General features: G+C 36.9%; 1 protein-coding gene across 6 annotated transcripts in view; it reads left to right on the forward strand.

Annotated features, from left to right (window-relative positions):
* TLE1 (TLE family member 1, transcriptional corepressor) overlaps positions 1–18,750 on the forward strand; it is a 69,163-nt gene that overhangs the window by 12,892 nt on the left and 37,521 nt on the right. For 3 of the 6 annotated variants that reach the window (XM_068176267.1, XM_068176270.1, XM_068176271.1), the window contains 2 exons: positions 6,903–6,965; positions 7,853–7,957. The exons of 1 other annotated variant lie outside the window; for it this stretch is intronic. In XM_068176267.1, coding sequence (XP_068032368.1) covers positions 6,903–6,965; positions 7,853–7,957 — 168 coding nt within the window. The remainder of the gene's footprint in view (positions 1–6,902; positions 6,966–7,852; positions 7,958–18,750) is intronic. 2 more of the 6 variants (XM_068176268.1, XM_068176269.1) reach the window with 1 other exon arrangement.

Here is an 18,750-nt window from a genome sequence, read left to right on the forward strand (position 1 = left end):
GAAACAGTTGTAAAATAACATCCTAAACTAAATGAAGGGCCTTTGGTGCTCTTTCCTGGTAGGAGTGTAGCAGTTAGGGTTATACTTTTTATGCTTTTTTATCTTTCTGTGCACTGTCGCTCCTCCTTGTTACTGTGTAGTGCAGTGTTGCTTAGTTGTCCAGGGTAAATCAAGTTCTTAGTGACCTTAAAGATATTACTGCAAAGTGTGCTGGATAATTTTGGAGACCATGCTGCTTATAGAGTACCATAACAACTCGTTAGAGCATAGTCAGATGAGAAGAGGGGAACTCATTGATAGCTTATGTTTCTCCCAAAAACCTCTTGGTTCTCCTGATACTTTGGGCTATTCTCCTACTGGATGGATGTCTGCTGTGAGTTTATTTAGCTACCTGATGTAGTGGTCTACCAAGCTGGTTGTTTCCCAGTTTGTATTATAGTAATGTTTTTTGCCTGATTAGTTGTTGAGATGTTTGGCAGTTATCTAGATGTCTGCAATATGGTTCAAAGAAATTGTGTCCCTGGAGGCAAAGGTGGCAAAGACCTCTTCTGAACTGGAGTCAGCCTTTGATTCTCTCAGCATCTCTTGGAATATAAATAAAAGTGGGAACTCTGTGTCCTGGAAAACAAGCTGAAATTAAAACAAAGCTGTGCGCTCACTTTAGAGATTTAAATACTTCTGTGTGTATTTAAGGTTAGCTTAGGCTTGGAAACTAAACAATGAAACTAAAATTTAGATAAACACACCTTTTGTAGTTGTGAGTGCTTAAGCAAGATGGGCTGAAGTTAGATTAAAGGAGAAATGTGGTAACTGCCCTCTTTAGCCAAGTTTAAGAAGAGTCTTGACATAGTGAAGATATGTGAAAGGAGCACTTCGACATCCTGACAACAGAATCTTTGTTGCCAGTTGGCTTTCTTTCAACAGGATTTACAGCTGTAAATGGGATGGGCAGTTGTGTATGTGGTTCATTGAGAGTTACACACAGCCTCTCTCTATTTTTATAAAGCATTGAAATTAGACATCTGAAATATATTGAATGTGATCCAAATCTGTAGTAGATATTTGGCAAGTGTAGCTGTTGTCTTATGCATCTTATGTAGCTTATGTTTAAATTATTGTGACCTTTCTGTAATTTAAATGAACATCTAAGAGGATTCAGATAAAAGTAGTTTAGGTACTGAATTAAAGCTCTCTAATTTAGCTTTGGAAACTATGTGGTATTCTGTGGCTTTATAATTTTGAATTTTTATTCCGTTAATATTTCTGCTACTTCTTCCTTTCTCTACTCCCACTTGCAATACAGTGGTCTTTTGGTTTTTTTTTAATGCTAAAGATTTTTCATCCCAGTCTTCTGCGATTTTAATATCATTTTGTGGGTGACTGATCTCACAGTTAAAATGAGTAGTACAAATATGGGGCAGAAGGAAAACTGTATTTATTAATTACATGTCATGCTAAACCGAAGTTTATGCCCAAAATACAGAGATTATTTCTGTTGCTGAAATGAATGCTACCCATTGCTTCTTGTCAGATTGAATATCAAGTATCTGTTGAGAATAAACCATTTCATTCCTTCCTATTGGTAAGAGTATTAGTGATGACAGTGTTTATAATTTAAAATACAGTTGGAAGGCCAACTTCCGCAGTTTGTCACAGGTTGGTTAATACAGCAGTAAAAGGGGAGATGGATGTGGCTACTTGTGCAAGTCTATTACTCAGGAGGCCTATAAATTTGATTGGCTGCTGCAGTTCTTCCAGAATCATTGGATTTGAGAGCAATAGAAAGATAAGATATCCAATTACCCAAATGATTTGCAGGGTTAGCTGACGTTGTCATGGAAACCCAAGTTGGAACAAATTAAATTTTAAGCAATAAAATAATCTTAAAGCACGTCTGGGAACAAGAAAATTTGGCAGTGGCACTTACCTGAATTGAATCTTAGCTTGACATGCTGTTCTTTGACATTGATATACTATGGGGGCCTAAACTTTTAAATGGCATGTTGCCTTTATTTTTATTTTTTTCTTTTGCAGCCATTGCCAAAATGAAATGTAGTGTATTAATTTTAAATAAAAGGGCATTCATAATATATGCATATCTCTGTGCTTAACCTGGATTCAATATCTCATGAATAGCAAAGTTCACAGAATGCTGGCCTTAATAATTTGAAGCTTTTGAGTGTTTAGGTTTTGAGATTTAATTATAATTCCAACATCCCCTCATCCCCTGAATTCTTAGCAACTAATTTTTGGAGGTGCTAGAGTCTCACTATAGCAAATATTAACAAAGCATGCAGCACTAAGTGCAGTGAAATATAGAAAGCGAAGAACAACGAAGTACAGGTTTTTTTACTGTAATTGCTCTCTGAATGTGTCTGCTTTCTCTTGTTTTTGAAGATCTTGATCACAAAAAGAGTAAAGGCTTTGTCATTTAAGTGCATTGCTTGTTTCAGTGATTCTGTTGGAAAAATTAAAACACTAAATGGATATTAAACTTCAGCACAAGACTAAAATATACAGTTTCTTACTGCATTTTACAAGTCTTTGGGTATTTGAATAAGTTCTGGCTTGCAGCAGGGATTAAAAAAAAAAGGCTAAGCATGTCCCATAAAGAGGGCTTTTATTCACATGCCTTATAGACAGATGGAGATGAAAACTGGGCTAAGGTCAAGCCATTTGCAGCATTCTCATAGGCTTCGATTTTCTTCTCATCTCCACCACAGATAATCTCAAATGATTCAGTAATGACCAAAAGTGCGATGTTGACCTTTCCTCCCCTGTGGATTACTGTGTTACATGCTGTAAATGGCAGGAAGTCCATTTTGTCCTTCCAGGAGGAGTTCAGTGTTGTACTTGGCTTTCTAAGCCTTGAAAGTGTAAGCAGAGGCAGAGTGCTTAAGAATTACCTTCTAAAGCTTTTGTGAATGTGTTTTAATAGTATATTCCTTTCCATGCATTAAAGGCTGATTCTCTGATTCTTTGGCTTGAAGGGAATTAATTAGGACATGCTTCTTTGGTATTATCAGAACATTGGTGGGTTTTGCTTTACTTTTAATCATGTTGTTACTAAGCTGAATTTTTCTGAATTTATTACAAATTTGATTTTCAAAATTGGATCAAAATAATAGCATAAATAAAAATGTAAAAAATAAGGATACATAAATCCATCCTTCAGAATTGGTGATAGAACAGTGCTTTAGATCTGATCTAACTTTGATACTGGAAGTTCAGTGCAGGAAAGAACAACAAGCTTCTGTCATAAAATGAACATTTTTAGCTAAGCATTGCTTTGTAAAATAGAATCTGGACAGCTTTGATGAGTCTCAGCAATAATAATGGAGCAGCTGTTGCAGTGAAGTGATTGCTAAAACTAATGTGTTGTAAGATTTAATTTTTGTCTTAAATCACCATGGATCCTACAGCTGAAGTTAGTACTGGGATCAGTATTGGTAGACACTGGTTGGAGCAAACCCAAAATTACTCCTGTTGAAACCTCTGAAGCTGAAAGGGGATTAACTAATTCTCATCAGAGAAAGTCTGTGTTCTTCACTCAGAAGTTAAACTGCTGGTTCCCATAAGCTAGGGCTTCTTACATTAGAGCTAAAATACACATGGGTGTTTGTTTTGCTGTGAAATATAACTTGAATACTTCCTTTTTATTTCATTGCAAAAATCTGTCCTTTTCAAGAAATTGTGGTAATTTAGGCATGATACTTTACGTGGCACTTTGGAAAGTACAGCCTATCAAAATGCAGAATTATCTGGAATAGACCCCTGTAAAGGAAAACAGGTCAATACTTTTTTCTAACAATGCAGAAGGAAAACAGAATTCAATTCTACACACAAGCTTAAGTCCATAGTAAAAAGCCTTATTTAAATGAGTGTTATATTTAGTAACTAGTCTGGCTGCTTTGTTCTTTGTCATTATGTTAAGAATTCACTTTAACAAGTGTGCAAGACAAACTTAAGTACAAACACTTGAGTTTGGCAATGGTTAGGTCAAAACATTTAAGTCCTTAACTAAATGGAACGGAGGCAAAAAAAAAAGTTACACATGTGAAGAGAAAAAAATCCATCAGCTCAACTTAATTTTACAAAATGCAGCTGAATTCCTTCATGTTAATTTTTAATGAGACTTCAGAAAGGAGGGTAGCACTTCAGTCAGGGGTCTGACAAGCTAGTCATTTGCAAATAAATCAAAAGACAATCATTACAGCAGCAAGAACCAGTGAATGATGTAGTTTTGTTATTCTTTGATGGACCTCACACTCAAGTTCTCTATTAAAAATGAATGTATTCAAGAGGCTCTGCATTAAGAACACAAGCAATTAAGGGCACTTCAGATGCTTTGCTAAGAGCTGCCTTAGAGCTCAGAGGACTTTCATGAGAGATGCAGGCTTCTGTAGCCTGCTTTACCAAGGAGCCACAGAACATGAGCAATTAGTCATGTTTGTCTATGTTTGAGCAGCTTTCTGCAAAGTTTCCTTTGTTTGTTCATCCTTAGGACCTCTTTATATGTCTCAAGATTAGCAGTTAGGTAATAGTTATGTTATATTTGAAGACCTCTAGAAATAGGAGATAAGTACCTTTATTTTAAGACTTTCAAATTCATGAGCCCCAGTTCTGGGGGCTTACTCTAATGACACCAGTTACTGATGTCTAGTCTTGATTAGCAAAACTGTCCTTGACTCTTTCAGAAGGGGGTTTTGCTTTCCAGATTGAATGTGTATACACTCACAGGCACTGGTTCATGCATACTCAAGGGTATTTCACCTTAAAAAGGAAACTGGCATTGTCTATTGAACTGTTGCATTTACATTTAAAGTAACAAATGTCCCTTTTTTCTCAGTTCTGAAAACAACCAGCAAAATTACATAAATTGTGCATTAAAACTTAACTTCGACAAATTGCTAGACAACAAAAATATTTTTAACGTGTTTGTGAATGAAATTTTTTTACTTAATATTAGAGGGCAGCAAACAGAAGGTGCATAAAATTACATAGTAGATAAATAATTTTAAGTACTTAAAATGTGTGTGAACTTTCTTAGACAAACTGCCTTTTAAATGCAAGCAGACCTTTTTTATGATTAATAGAATAGTCATTTCAGTTTTCAGTGTAGATGTCTCTTAGCTGGCTCTTGTAACAACAGCAAGAAATCTCAAAATAAACTTATTTTATGGCATGTACATTTAAGTTTATCTAGCACTGCTGTTGAATTAAGGTTGCTGTTCATATATGGTCATCAATGATGCCCAGCTTTGGTAAAGATAAACTAAGAAGAATACACTTTTTTTTTCTGTTCTGACACTAAATCAGGTGTGATAATACTGAGACAGTAACAGAAGATTGGTGTAGAAAGGGGAAAAGTTGATTATTTTTAGAAAATAAATATCTAACTGACCTTAATTGGAAGACAATTATAACCTGGTGCACATGATACTGTATTTTTATTTTACTGTTTGATGTCATGTATGCTATGTTATTACAGTATAGCTCAGATATTTGGGATTTGGGGCAGAAAAATCCAATAATATGGACAACTTGCATGTTTTAGAGACTCTACTAAAAATAGGATTGCATTTTGTTTCCTTATAGCAACAATAAGGACATTAACTCAGAATAGGAAGACTTTTGTGTAGCCCATACAGGCCAAAGAACTTTGCAGTAGACACTGAATGAGTTTCTTACTTTATTCTTTCTCTATCCCCTCTTGTCACTTGCTATGATTCATATTTGTTCCTTCCTGAAAAACAAAGTTAACTTTGTTTCCCACTGGTCTATGGCAATTAAGTCCTTGGATCCTAAACATCCAAACAGATTGCTATGCAACAGACTACCTTTCCACAGCTGATGTACCCTGCTTTCTGGAGAGATATACTAGGTATGTGGAAAAATGCCCATTAGTACATGTGTTTTGGTTTTTTTTTTCCCTTTAACAGAAAAATACCAACAGATTTGGTAGTAGTTAAGTCTAACCAGTAACAGTTAAGCTGGTAACTTCAAAGTATTGACTTTGCTCTTATGTATGTAGTACTAGTACTAAAAGCTAAACATGGAATTATAGATGTTTTATGGTTGTGGCCCAGACAGAATGGAAAAGACCACTGTAGTACTCTTTACTCCACCAGGAGTCCAGGTTTGACATGACAAAATGGGAGATACAGAAGTACAACATATATAAAGCTGCTGAAAAGTGGGACTCAAACTCTTTGTCCTGCTGTAATCTCTGTTGATTTCCCTGAAGGATTGTTCTGTTCTTTACTGGTTCCTAACCTTGTTCTCCTGCTGTTCATGGTTTCACAAATTTGCTGTTATAGGCTATCACATTTTCTGATCTCTTTTTTTTCCTTGTTTGCATTATTTTAAATCTCTTTCAATATGGATTTTAGAGGTTTGTGCTTTTTGTCTCCATTCTTCCTCACTTCTGTTTTAGTGTTTCTTTTGTATTCCTGATGGTACATTTCCATTGTTTTACCTTCTAATAGGCAGATAAAATTGATCATGAAAGAAACATTTTTCTTCTACTCCTGCTACCTTCATGTTACACTGCTTGATAATTTGAGTAATAATAAATCTACCTTTTAAAAGGCTTTATCTTGGAGTTAATGGATTTCAAAAATGATCTGCTTATTAATGAACTATATACAAGGACCAGATTTGTGCCTGAATGTGTGTACAGATTAGGTGCTTTAGACATGGCAGATGTCCTAGAGTAGCTAACAAAATCTCTTTCTGTTACTGGGATTGTATATTAAGTATTTATATTCGCAGTAGTATGAAAAATAGGTGATATTTTGTTACTTTCTTCACTGTCTGAAGTTAATATAATCCTGTATACTAGTTAATATGTCCAACCCCCTAAAATGCAGCTTTTTAATCAAAATACTTTTACTCTGTAGACAGAAATCGCGAAGAGATTGAATACAATTTGTGCACAAGTCATCCCATTTTTGTCTCAGGAAGTAAGTAAAACTGTTCAGCTGTTAAATTGTGATTATGTTGTTTTTCTGTTTGCAAATTAGCTAGTTTTAAGAAGTTAATTTTATCACAATACACAAGTGTAAGGAACATCTGTTATAGCTGAAGTATGCAAACCCCCTGCTAATTTGATCTTACAAATCTGAGTTCAAACTAGTGACAATGGCTCAGCCTCATTCATTGCCTGAGGAGAGTGGGAGTCTGTAAAATAGTAGCAATACAAGAAAATGCTTTTGTTTCTAATCATGTTGATTGTTTATTAAATATTCAGTTGTCAAATGTAGATCTAGTGAAGTAAGCATGCTTATGTTCTCTACATAATTTATATCAAAGGTGAGTGTTTAGCTCATACGCAAAACACTATTTAAGTTTGTAGACCTACATTTAGTCTGAATGACTGTGATTTTTAGCATGTTGTGGGCAGCTGCTGTTACATTTTGAAGCTTGTTATTTTCATACTCTACATTTGTACAAAGTTTGTAATTCTTGATTTCAGTGGTCAGTTTTCCTTGTTTGAAATTTCAGTTGGTTTTGCTATGTGGGCACAGAGTCTATAAATGTTAAAATTGAAACTATTTTAAAGTGGACATTGTCCTGTCAGCTCAATTAAAAATGATTGTTCATTTGCCAGGCAACTCATAATGAAGGGACTTAGGGAAGAGATAAGCTGGCTGCCTTCAGGTTTCTTCTTTCCTTTTGAACAGGTGAAAAATAGGGCATTGTTACCTTTTACCTGCATGAGATGTCTTGCAATGGGTTATGTGGGCTTCTGCAGACAAACTGGTTATTCAAGTATTTGTGATCCTGGTTTGATATGGTGTGGTAATACCTTAACACAAATTCCTCCTTATACCCTTTCTTCTTTCAACAGCATCAGCAACAAGTGGCCCAAGCTGTAGAACGTGCCAAACAAGTGACCATGGCTGAATTGAATGCCATCATCGGGGTACGTGGCCTTCCAGGTCTACCTCCTACAGTGTGTATAACTTGCTTTCATATCTTACTGCTTTGCTATTTTTAAAATAAACTTAATGTTTTGATATCTAGCACTGTTTTGATGCCCAGTGTTGGCTGGAGTGTTTTTGCTTCACACAGATTTTAGCAGAGATAAAGGTAGTAGTTTACTTTGTCAGAACATAAATTTGGCCAGTGGTGGTGCATGTAACAAAACTTTTTCTACAAGAAATATAATTTTAGGAGAGTTGCTTGTTTATTTATGGGTATTGTATGTCAGTTGAGCTAGATACTTTTACCTCATGCTTTTTGTGACACTTGAGTTCTTGGAGCTTATACTACTATTCATTCTTCTCTTTCCCTTTCTTGTGAATCTTTCATGAATTTTAAATTAGTAAGCCACTGAATAGAAACTTCACTTGCTTTTGAAGTAGTATTAATTGTCTGACACAGTGTTCTAATAGCCTTTCACCAAGAATGTGCTTTTAAATATGCTAAAAAAGTTAATACTACTTGCTTGTGACTGGTTGTCAATCACAAGTCATTTGCTTTGTATTAATGAACTTTTTGAACTATACATTCCTTCCACCGCATGAGTTCATTTCCCCTGCCACTAAGTCTGGAATATTTCTCATGTTTTCTGCCCTTCTGACTAAGTGAAAGAAGTAGCCGAAACAAGAACCTGTCCTTTCTGATTTTATTCATATGTGAGCGCCTTGAGTGGATTCAAATTACTCATTTATCAATTTATGTTAATTGCTTGTGAGAAGATGCCCTGCTGGTCTTTATAGTTCCCTCAGACACTTTGTAATGATAATTAGACATGCTGCTGTACGGATTAACAGTGCCATAGTCCAATGACGTCTACAGACAATGGAACCAGTTAATCCATCTGTGCTTAAAATTACATCCCAACTGGAGATGGAAAAAAAAAATAGGAGAGAGGGAGGATTAAAAGAATGAGCCTCAGCTTGAAAATGCTCCTTTCATCAGTTTCTCAATTGCAGATCTGCAGTCGGTTTGCCTGTGGTAAGCTATTGGCAGTCAATTAGGTGAAATAAACTGGGAGGGTGACCTTCATTTCTTATTAATAGCTTTTCCTCACTGAAATGGGGAGCTTCAGTGGATTTTCAGCTTAAATTTTATTCAAGCTGCTTTATTACACTTGACAGATTAGCTTTGCATAAACATACCCCCCCCCTTCAAATCTGTGCTGTTTTTCCTTCGTATCAAATTTTGACTGTTACTTAGTTGATTTGCTAATCACATCTTAGAAACCCACACAATTACATCTGTATTTGTCAGAATCTCCTCTTTGCTTTACTTGTGTAATGAATTAGTTTATGAATACCTGATTTGATCTTTGAAATACCACATGTATATTTGTGGTATTTGATTAGCAAAGATTAGAGAATCGTACCTTCTTACATTTTTTAAAACAAATTGTTTCTTAAGTATGAAAATGGAATGGAAAACCCTTCATTATAAACTTGTTTTAAAGAACAGTTTATGCAGTAAAAGGAAACATATTAAAACATATTTTTAAAGATTCTTTTTTGCCTTAAAATAGTGCTACTTAGACAAACCAAATTTTGCTATCTCAAGCATGTAATCTACTTCTTATTAATGTCTGCACAATACAGTCTTAAAACCCATAGGATCTACAAGTACCACATGCAATTAAGAACTTTGGGGTTTTTGGGGGAGCAGGGAGGGAAGCTCTTTGGAAGCAGGAATACCAGGCTCTAAAGTTTTTGTTTTATAATCATCTAAGATTTACCTGAAGAAACACTTTCCTGTGTCTTATGATGCCATACCAATCCAAAACTGTGAGTGAGGAAATTAACCTGCTGGGCACAAAATTTGTTTGACCATGTAGGTGCATGCATTTACATAATGCTAAAATTAGATGTATGTCCCAGTGATCTTTTACAGTCTTATTAATCAATAGTTACCTTGTGCTGCACAGTAAGTTTCATGCTCTGACATATGCTTGGTTTTGTTTGAAAGGGACAGTGTATGTCCTGGAAAATCTGAATAGCATAAAATCAGGCTGACAATTCAGTGGACCTTTGCTCCCTCTTGCTGAGCACTCAGGGTGTCAAGCCCTTTCCCCAGAGGGGAGAACACATCAGAAGCCTGTCTGTTCCTACAAGAAGCAGCTGCACGGAGGGTGAGCACGTCACAGTTTGATAGCAGCTGTCAGTATTGTTCAGGGGCCCGACTTAGTGTAAAGAACAATGGAAGGGCCATGCTGCTAAAGTGCAGTGTCTTTCAAGATAAGAAAAAATATAGTAATTTAACGGTTTAGACACCTATTATGGGCATGAAAGATCATCAAACTTCTTTTCAGGATTCAAATAGGCTGGACCAATCTGTAATAGTAGAAGATGCGATCGAGGGGCTTCTGGTGTCACACTACCTAAAATATATGCATATGATAATTCTTGAGGATAGGAGGGAAATTTCATTTTGCTAGCTGGTATTAACTTGCCTGGTTTCTCTTAAGTAAATAAAATTCTGCATTTTTGCCAGGATTTGCCTTTTTTCCCCTCTTCCTTTCTATCCTTAAGGGCCATTGTTTCCTGGCACCAGATGATTCAAGGGTTTCCCAGTTCGCTTCCTTCAGTTAGAGACAGTCATGTTACTCCTGTGCAATGTGTGAATTCTGGAAGGGAACAAAGACTTTTAAATTACTGGGGAAAATGTTTTGAAATACAAAATTATTTTGAACTATATTTATTTCATACTTTTTATTTCCAGTTGAAAAGAGGGAAGCCTCTTAGAGGACAGACTATGAGGATAGGGACTTATGGTCTCACAGGACCAGGATTTTTCAGAGAATTTGACTACAAAATCAAAAGCCAGGCTTTGGAATAGGTGTATATTAAGCATGTACAAAACAGAATGAATAAATTGACACTTTTTTTTAAGAAAGTAATATATTTGGACTCAGCTTGCAAGCAGTGTTAATCCTCTCTGTTGATTAAAAATTCTTACTTCAGGAAAAAATCCAGCATGATATTTGGTTATTAACAGTCATACTCCTGGCCTTAGACTCATCCTACATGTTCCTGAAGGCTTCTACTGTCAGCCATGGGTTAGCAGTGTGGCTAAACAGTCTCTTCAATTTTTTTTTAATAGCACCATTTAATATTTATTGTATTAGACTAGAATGTAGTAGCAATTTTGGTAAATAATGAACAAAGCAGAAATCCTAACTGAAAGGTTAAGTGCCCTCATTAGCTCCTTGGTCTTGCTGCAGCTCCAGGCAGTGTCCACTTGTGCAGTTAAGTAAGAATCTAGATCATGGTATGAAAGAATTAGGTAGACTACTATGGTGTAACTTGAAGGCTTGTTTTGGCTTTCTTGTGTGTGGTTTGGGGTTTTTTTGTGCTTTGCTTCATTGTTTGCTTGGTTTTTTTGTGGGCTTGTTTTCTTGAGATATGTCTAGAAAAAAACAGATTCATGTTAGTGAGTATAAGTGACAGTTAAATTGGTATGTCTAGGTGTGAACAATGGAAGATTAGATTTACTTCCCAATCATCAATAAACTAGTTTTATGAGTAGAATATGCAAATATCTGAATGAGAAATACAAGCAGCAAACAGGAAACTTTCTTCAGTGCTGTAATTTTGATGCATGATTTCAGCATACCACTGAGAAGCCAGGTATGGCTTATTTTTCCTGTTGAGGTGGGTTGCTAATGATTTAGTGAAATATGTATCTTTTGGACTGACAGTTCTCCTGAGACAGATTGAGTTGTTGGCCTCCGAGAGGCCTCTCCACTGTTGCATGAGGTGATTGGCTAAAGGATTAGCAAGATGTGGGATTATTTTTTTCTCTCTTGGCTGTGGTTGCCAGCTATCTCTGGGATTGTAGTGTATGAAGCTTAAGAGGATGAGGTTAACCTCTTGAGGGTTTATTCTTATGAGTGTGTAGTTAATCCTTAGAAAGCCTATAAATAACTAGGCTGTATGTTTCATTATAAAATAGAAATACAGACTAGAGCAGAAATGAATGCAGAATTTAGTGCAAGGGAAGAGCTAAGGAGCTGTAGCATTACTTGAGATCCTTCTCAGGCATGATCTGCATTATGTGCTGAGGAAGGGGAAATTGCCTAGTTCTTTTAAATTAGATAAAATGAGATCTAGCGAGAACAAGACACTCTCCTCACTTTTAACATAAACTCCGTAACTGCAAATCTAAATTACTGAACTCTGGCAATGGGAGCTCTATTGTGCAGCAACATCCTGGGTTATTGATCATATTTTTGAACACATAGAAACCACAGTTTTATCATAGGATTCATGGCAGTCACTTTTAGAATACAAAGGCTCCCAACTTAGTTTACCAGTTTAAAGTAGATAGCGAGGGAGGAACGTACTTGTCAGCATGATAGTGTGTGTTCTCAAAATACCAGTCCCCAAGCGATGGTCAGATTTTTGCTGTTAGTGCCACTAAACTTGGAGAAAAATATGGAAGTGGTATTGATATGTGTTGGTAGCTTGACCTACTCAAAATAGAAAATCTGGGAGAAAGTGTGTAAAATATGAAAGAGTGGGTGTTAATAAAACTTGGTTTCCTCTTGATACCCCACCCCCACACACCCAGTCACTGTGGACTGATGGGAAATGAAGAATCTTGGAGCAGCAATATAGAGGAAGGTAGTATCTAAACAAGGATGGTAGTGTCTCAACAAGACAATTTTCTGCAGAAGAAGGTATTCTCAGTCATTCTGGAGAGGGCAAAATTGTGTCCAAAGGTCAAATGGAATTGAGGTGCAGGCCAGACCTCCCTTGTCTTGCAAGGCTTCGTGTGGGATGGATGGAAAAAGCTTCACCTTGGATCTTGCCCAGAAAGAAAAACAAAAGAACTTCAGGTGACTCTCATCAAGATCTAGTATCTAAACTACATGTCAAATGTGAGACCGAGTATACAGTTGCAAATTTGTGAAGCCTAAGAGCTTTCAGGGAAGGAGTGAAGGTATGACAGTTAAACAAAAATACTGTTAACTAGTGCTAAAACCTGAAGATATGCAGCTGCAAATGCAAGTGCAGAGAGAAGGCAGATTCTTATGAGATAGCATCTGAGGTACCAAATGTGAGTTGATACCTCTTGCTAGATTCCTTTTTACTGAGTGGGTGTTGGGGATATAGTTTGTACACTTTAAATGCTGTAGATCTCAAAACTGGTCTGTTTTTCAGCAGAGGGGAAATAAGTTTGGCGGTAAAATGTGTGTGATAATAGTGAAAAAAAAAGTCTAATTGGAACATGTGGTTTCAGGAAGGGTTAGATAGAAGGATTTGATATTGAAGAGTTGATTGATTAATTTTGTGTACACTTGGCTCCAAAAGATTTGGTTTAGACTGGTTTAGAAAGAGTGGTTTTGATGAAATACAAGGGACTGAAGTTGGATACAAATGCTGGAATAGTGCAGTTGAAAGCAAGAATTTGCAGAATGTAGTGGAGCAGTACGCTTTTGTATTCATATATGTAATTGGCACAGAGCGTAAGTTATTTAATCCTAGAGGACAGTATTACTTCCTCTAGAAAGTGATTCAACTCACCTCTCGATTCAAGTGTATAAGCAGAATAGCTTAACTACTTTGAAGATAGTGTTAAAGTGGATAATATTCATAAAAATGAAGTTATTAAGTAAAAGGAGACAAAATGAAGAGATATACATAATTTTTCTCTTTTACAAATGTCTGCTTTTCTTTCATGCTTAGTGAGATATATGGGGGAATTGGAGTAGACAAAGAGTCAGGGTGAGATAAAATGTGATGTAACCTTCAGTACTTATCTGGAAAGTAGTTGGAAATATGATTTGTTGGGAGGAGGGAGTTGGGTGAGAGAGCTGAATTGGTTGTTGCAGACAAAAGAAAAATTCAGCTTGGACTGTGTATGAGGAGAAATGTAAAGAAATTAGTTGAGTAAGGATGAAGGGATGGTTATGTTCATGGAGCTGTCCCATCCCAGCATGAGTAGGAGTAGAGGAAGTTGTTGGGAGTTAGTATGTTGAACAATGTAGAGCTGCAGGTTGGCCTGCTTTGCAGTAAAAGTGGTGCAAAGAATGAACCATACAGATTTTGAGAAGAAAACACTGATAAACTGAGGTGAACTAATTGCCACTACATGGATGGGAGTGATGTGGACTGCACAGGCAAAATATACATCTAACTAGGTGCCAGTGTCAATAATGGGGTCCCTTGAGAGTAGGGGGGTGCAGAGGAATATGCAGGTGGAGGAAGAAGATGGGGACACAATGTTTAATATTTAAAAGTATGTAAATATTAAACATTGGAATTGTACAAGAAAACAGCAACCTCTTTGCTGTGTTTTTCATGGAAGAAGGGCAGGACAGACTTGAGATAGGGGCTCTGTGGGAGGACTAGACAAGAAGCTTGCTTTCCTTACTCTTTAATATAGAGAGGCTAGCATAGGCAGTTAGCCTAACTTTAGGAAATAGTAAAGGCACAACAAAGACTGTTTTTTCCGCAGTTTTCCGCAGTATTTTTCCACAGTAACTTTTCAATATGTGTAAGAGTTTGTTTCAATTGCAAAATTTCTGCTATGTAGTAACAGCATTATTTTTGAATTTTTCAGAGTACTTGCTGAACTACCAAGGTCGCTATCTTGTATAACAGTTAATTGCCTGAAAATAATACTCAACTACCTGAAACAGTATCTTGTACTATTTATAAAGGTGCTGGCTAACTGGCTCTTCAGATTGAGTACTTACAAGCAGCAGTAGTGAGAAAGTAAAAGCAAGAATTAGCAAAAGTGCTTAAATGCATGTTCAGAATTAATTGTTGTTTGGTATGTTGAAGTTGTTGTGGTATGTAGAGAAAACATACAAGCTTCTGGTCTTGTCTTGGAACACTAAATAAAGATTGGTGCACTGCTTTTCTTATGACTGTCATATTTTTCATTTGTTGGTGTTTCTGAAATATTTTTGTAGTTAGTAGTAGCTGGGACAAAATGATAGTGAGTATAATTTCAAATCCTCTGTTTAACTTCTGGAATTTAATTTACAAAAAGCCTTGCCACTTAATAATTTCAGTCATGTTCAGCAAGAGTTAAATTTCTGGAGACTAAAAGAGCCTGGAATGAAAATAAATACTTTTTGAGATAATCATGCGTCAGTAATAAAACCCTCTGGAGTAATATCTGTAAGTAATTTCCAAATTGGTGCATGCTTGAACTAGTTGTTTTTGGCAACTGTGCAGTAGTAGCATGCTTTTGAAGTGTTGTTGGATGGTGGTGGTATGCTAACAGTAGCTAAAAAGGCAAATTCTAGATTTGAGGTTAGAAGGTGAGTAATAGCAGGAATTTATGATTGCCACAGAAATGAAATGTGCTGGCAGTTTCTGAAGAGCAGAAGCAGTGTGTGCTGACAGCTTCATTCTAGAGACTTCAGGCTTGCATCTGAGCCTTCAGAGAAGGCAATATGTACATGTCCAAAATTAAAGAAAAGCTTTGCTCTTGAGCTGACTTACACTGACAGTGATAGAGGAACATGACTGGTTTCAGAAAACCTTTGTCTTGTGTGGACCAGGAGATTTTAAGGTCATCTTCTGCCACTTTTAGACTGTGGTTCTGAATTTGTTACTTTCTTTTAGAGTCTGGGAAGTCCTTTGGTGGTGACATGTTTTTCCAAGCAAGGATAATTTTTTTTTGTGGTGACTCTGATTCTGCCCTCATGTCCTGTGGCATCTGTTTTTTACAAAAGGCTTGTCTGGCGCTTCTATTTTGGCAGTCCGTTTCTCTTGGTTCCTTTCAGCTTTGCTGTTTATCCCTTATTTCTTCAGAATTTAGCCTAAGAAATAAAAAAAAAACAACAAAAAGATTTTATCTAAGTTAAAAACAAGGTAAATAACATAATTAATACAAGGACCCTTAAAAACATGGTCTTCTGACTCAGTTCTATTTGGTTTTTTGGGATTTTTTTTGCTATGAAGTGTTTGAGATAGGAATTGTTATTAAATGAGCCCTGGAATACACATTTTTTTATATGTACAAACACACTGAAGATCTGTATTTTTACATAGAAGTATAAACACTCAATATATATGTAACATACACAGAACAGTACATGTAATATATAGTAAAAGTTGTATGTAACGATGTATTACTGATATAATAAGATGTAAAATATTGTGTATATGTAATATAAAGTATGGTTTGCTTGTACATACATAAAAAGTTAGACAAGCAAAAGGGCTTCTTTTGTTTGTGGACTGCTTGTTGTGTTGCTCTACTCATACTTCAGTGGGTCTGCATGTGGTACAACCTACAGAGTTTTGGGTTGACTTGCATTGCCTAAAAGCACAGGGGAAGGAAGAAAACCCTTTTCTATCAGCAAAAGCCTTTGTGTGGGTGCAGCTATGGTAGGAGAGTGTTAATGCACCTTGGGGAGAAGATGTCAGTGAACTGGAAAAATTCCATCTGCTGGTGATGTCCTGCATCCTTGCTGCAGGGCTTTGCCTATGTGCACAGAGGCTCCACAGCCTAGAGAGGCTGCTACTGCAGACCTACTCTGGTGAAAACGCCAGTCCTGCTGCCAGTGCTATATGATTATTCTGTCTATGATAATGGGAAATCCTGCCATTTAAGAATTATTGCTAAAAATTTGTTAAATAGTTAATTGCTGGTCACTTTAGTGGAAAAACAGCTGATGGGTTTATTCACTAGGTGTGGTGGCAAATCACTTGGGTGGGGCCACCCACACCTGTCATTTACTGTTAACAAAAGTGATATGAAGTTATTATCTCTTACCTTTCTAATTCTGATGCCTGGGCTTGCCCTTGAAGATGCCAGGAGGAAAAGCAGTGAAACCTAGCTGTTTACAGTAAGACAGGAAGGCCCAGAGAAGACAAGAGTTGCTGCTCAGATTTGTACTAAGGGTCCTTTCTCCCTTGCAATGTATAGTGGTATTGTGGAAACTAATCAATGATTAATAAATTACTCTTGAATATTAATTTTTAAATGTGTTTTGAATTACATTGGGAAGCATTGAAGACCTGTTTCTTAGTTCCGTAGGTGTAAAACTAGCTATAGTATTAAACTTTAAGAGTGGGATCCTGTGATTCAGCAAAAGTACTGTGTATGTACTGGTACTGGCCATGTAATTAAGAGCAACCCAAGCATTTCTGGTGTTGGAAGAATTTTTTTTCTCTTAGTGTTGAAAAAATTCAAAATTTCTCATAAAAGCAGAAGATATTTCAGAATGCAAGCCAAAGAATACGTGTGTACAGAATCAGAATCAAAGAATGGGTAAGATTGGAAGCACATGGCACAGTAGTGTGTCCAGATGGTTCTTGAATATCTTCCTTGAGGGAGACTCCAAAGCCTTTCTTGGCAACCTGTGTACCAGTGCTCGGTCACCTGCACAGTGAAGTTCTTCTTTGTGTTCAAGTGGAGCTTCATTTGCATCAGTTTGTGCTCATTGCCTTTTGTCCTGTTGCACAGCACCCCTGAGCAGAGCCTGGATCCATCCACTGATACCCTCCCATCAGATACTGACAAGACACTCATGAGTACCCATCCATCGTCTCTTCTTGAGGCCAAACAGGCCCAGCTCTCTCAGCCTTTCCTCTTACAAGAGGTGTTCCATTTCCCTAATCACCTTAATAATTTCACCAGGTGAAGGCTTCACTAGGGCTGAGTAGAGGGGTCAGATCACTTCCCTTGTCCTGCTGGCACTGCTCCTCCTAACGCATCCCAGGACACCATTCTTGGTCATCAGGACACGCTGCTGCCTCATGGACAGCTTGTTGTCCACCAGGACCCCCAGGTTCTTCTCGACAGAGCTGCTTTCTAACAGATCAGCCTCAGCCTGTGTTGGTGCTTGGGGTGATTACTTCCCAGAGCAGAACCCTGTATTTGCTCTTGTTGAATTTCAGAAGGTTTCTCTCTGACTATCTCTCCACCCTTTTGAGGCCCTTTTGAAGGGCTGCACTCTGGGGTATGGCTACTGCTCCAGCTCTGTGTCATCAGTGACCTGCTGAGGAGGCATCTGTTGCTTTGTCCAAGTCACTAATAAGCAAGTTAAACAATAGTGGTGTCATTTTGAACCTTGGGGTACAGGCTTCCAGTTAGGCTTCATGTTGTTTTGAAGTAGGTTCATGGATTACTTTGAGCATGTTGCTGGACTTTCTGTATCTTATTTTTTTTTTATTTTAATAGTTAAAGTGACACAAGAGATTACTGTACTTACAGTGGAGCACTGAAATACAGCTTCTCTGTCTTATTTCAGTTACCTTAGAGCTGAAATTAATTTGTGAAAAAAGGAATGTTTGGGGAATGTGTATGGCAAGGTGCCTTTATCCCAATATAATATCAGTTTTCTGTTTTATGAGAAGCAATTTATGCAACTCTTCACTGCTTAAAAATGTTGTTGTGCAATTCATACTTATTAGTGTGGTTTGTGTTGTCTGAACAAGTGAAAACAGGAAATGGGAAAAACTTTGAAGAGCTTTCTGTTCAGAAATTCAACAGACTTGAGTTAACTTACATCTTCTTTCTGACTTGGATATTTGCTTTCTGACATAAATTTTCTTCCCAGCAAAGTTGTGGGGTTTCATTTGCTTTTGTGGGAATGGAAAATCAGTGTGAGGACCCCAAGACACTACCTATACATCTCCTTTAATAAAGCATGAAAAAGGAACAGGATTTTACCCATGAGACAGTTGGGCCATTAAATAATCATGCCACTGCCACACAAAATCTGTTTGTGTGAAATATACGGCTTTGAATAGCTTTTGTCAATGTTGTCGTTTTATGGACTTAAATTTCTGTAGTACAATGGCA

Source organism: Anomalospiza imberbis, chromosome Z (assembly GCF_031753505.1).
Source record: "Anomalospiza imberbis isolate Cuckoo-Finch-1a 21T00152 chromosome Z, ASM3175350v1, whole genome shotgun sequence".
Taxonomy (NCBI): Eukaryota; Metazoa; Chordata; class Aves; order Passeriformes; family Viduidae; genus Anomalospiza; species Anomalospiza imberbis.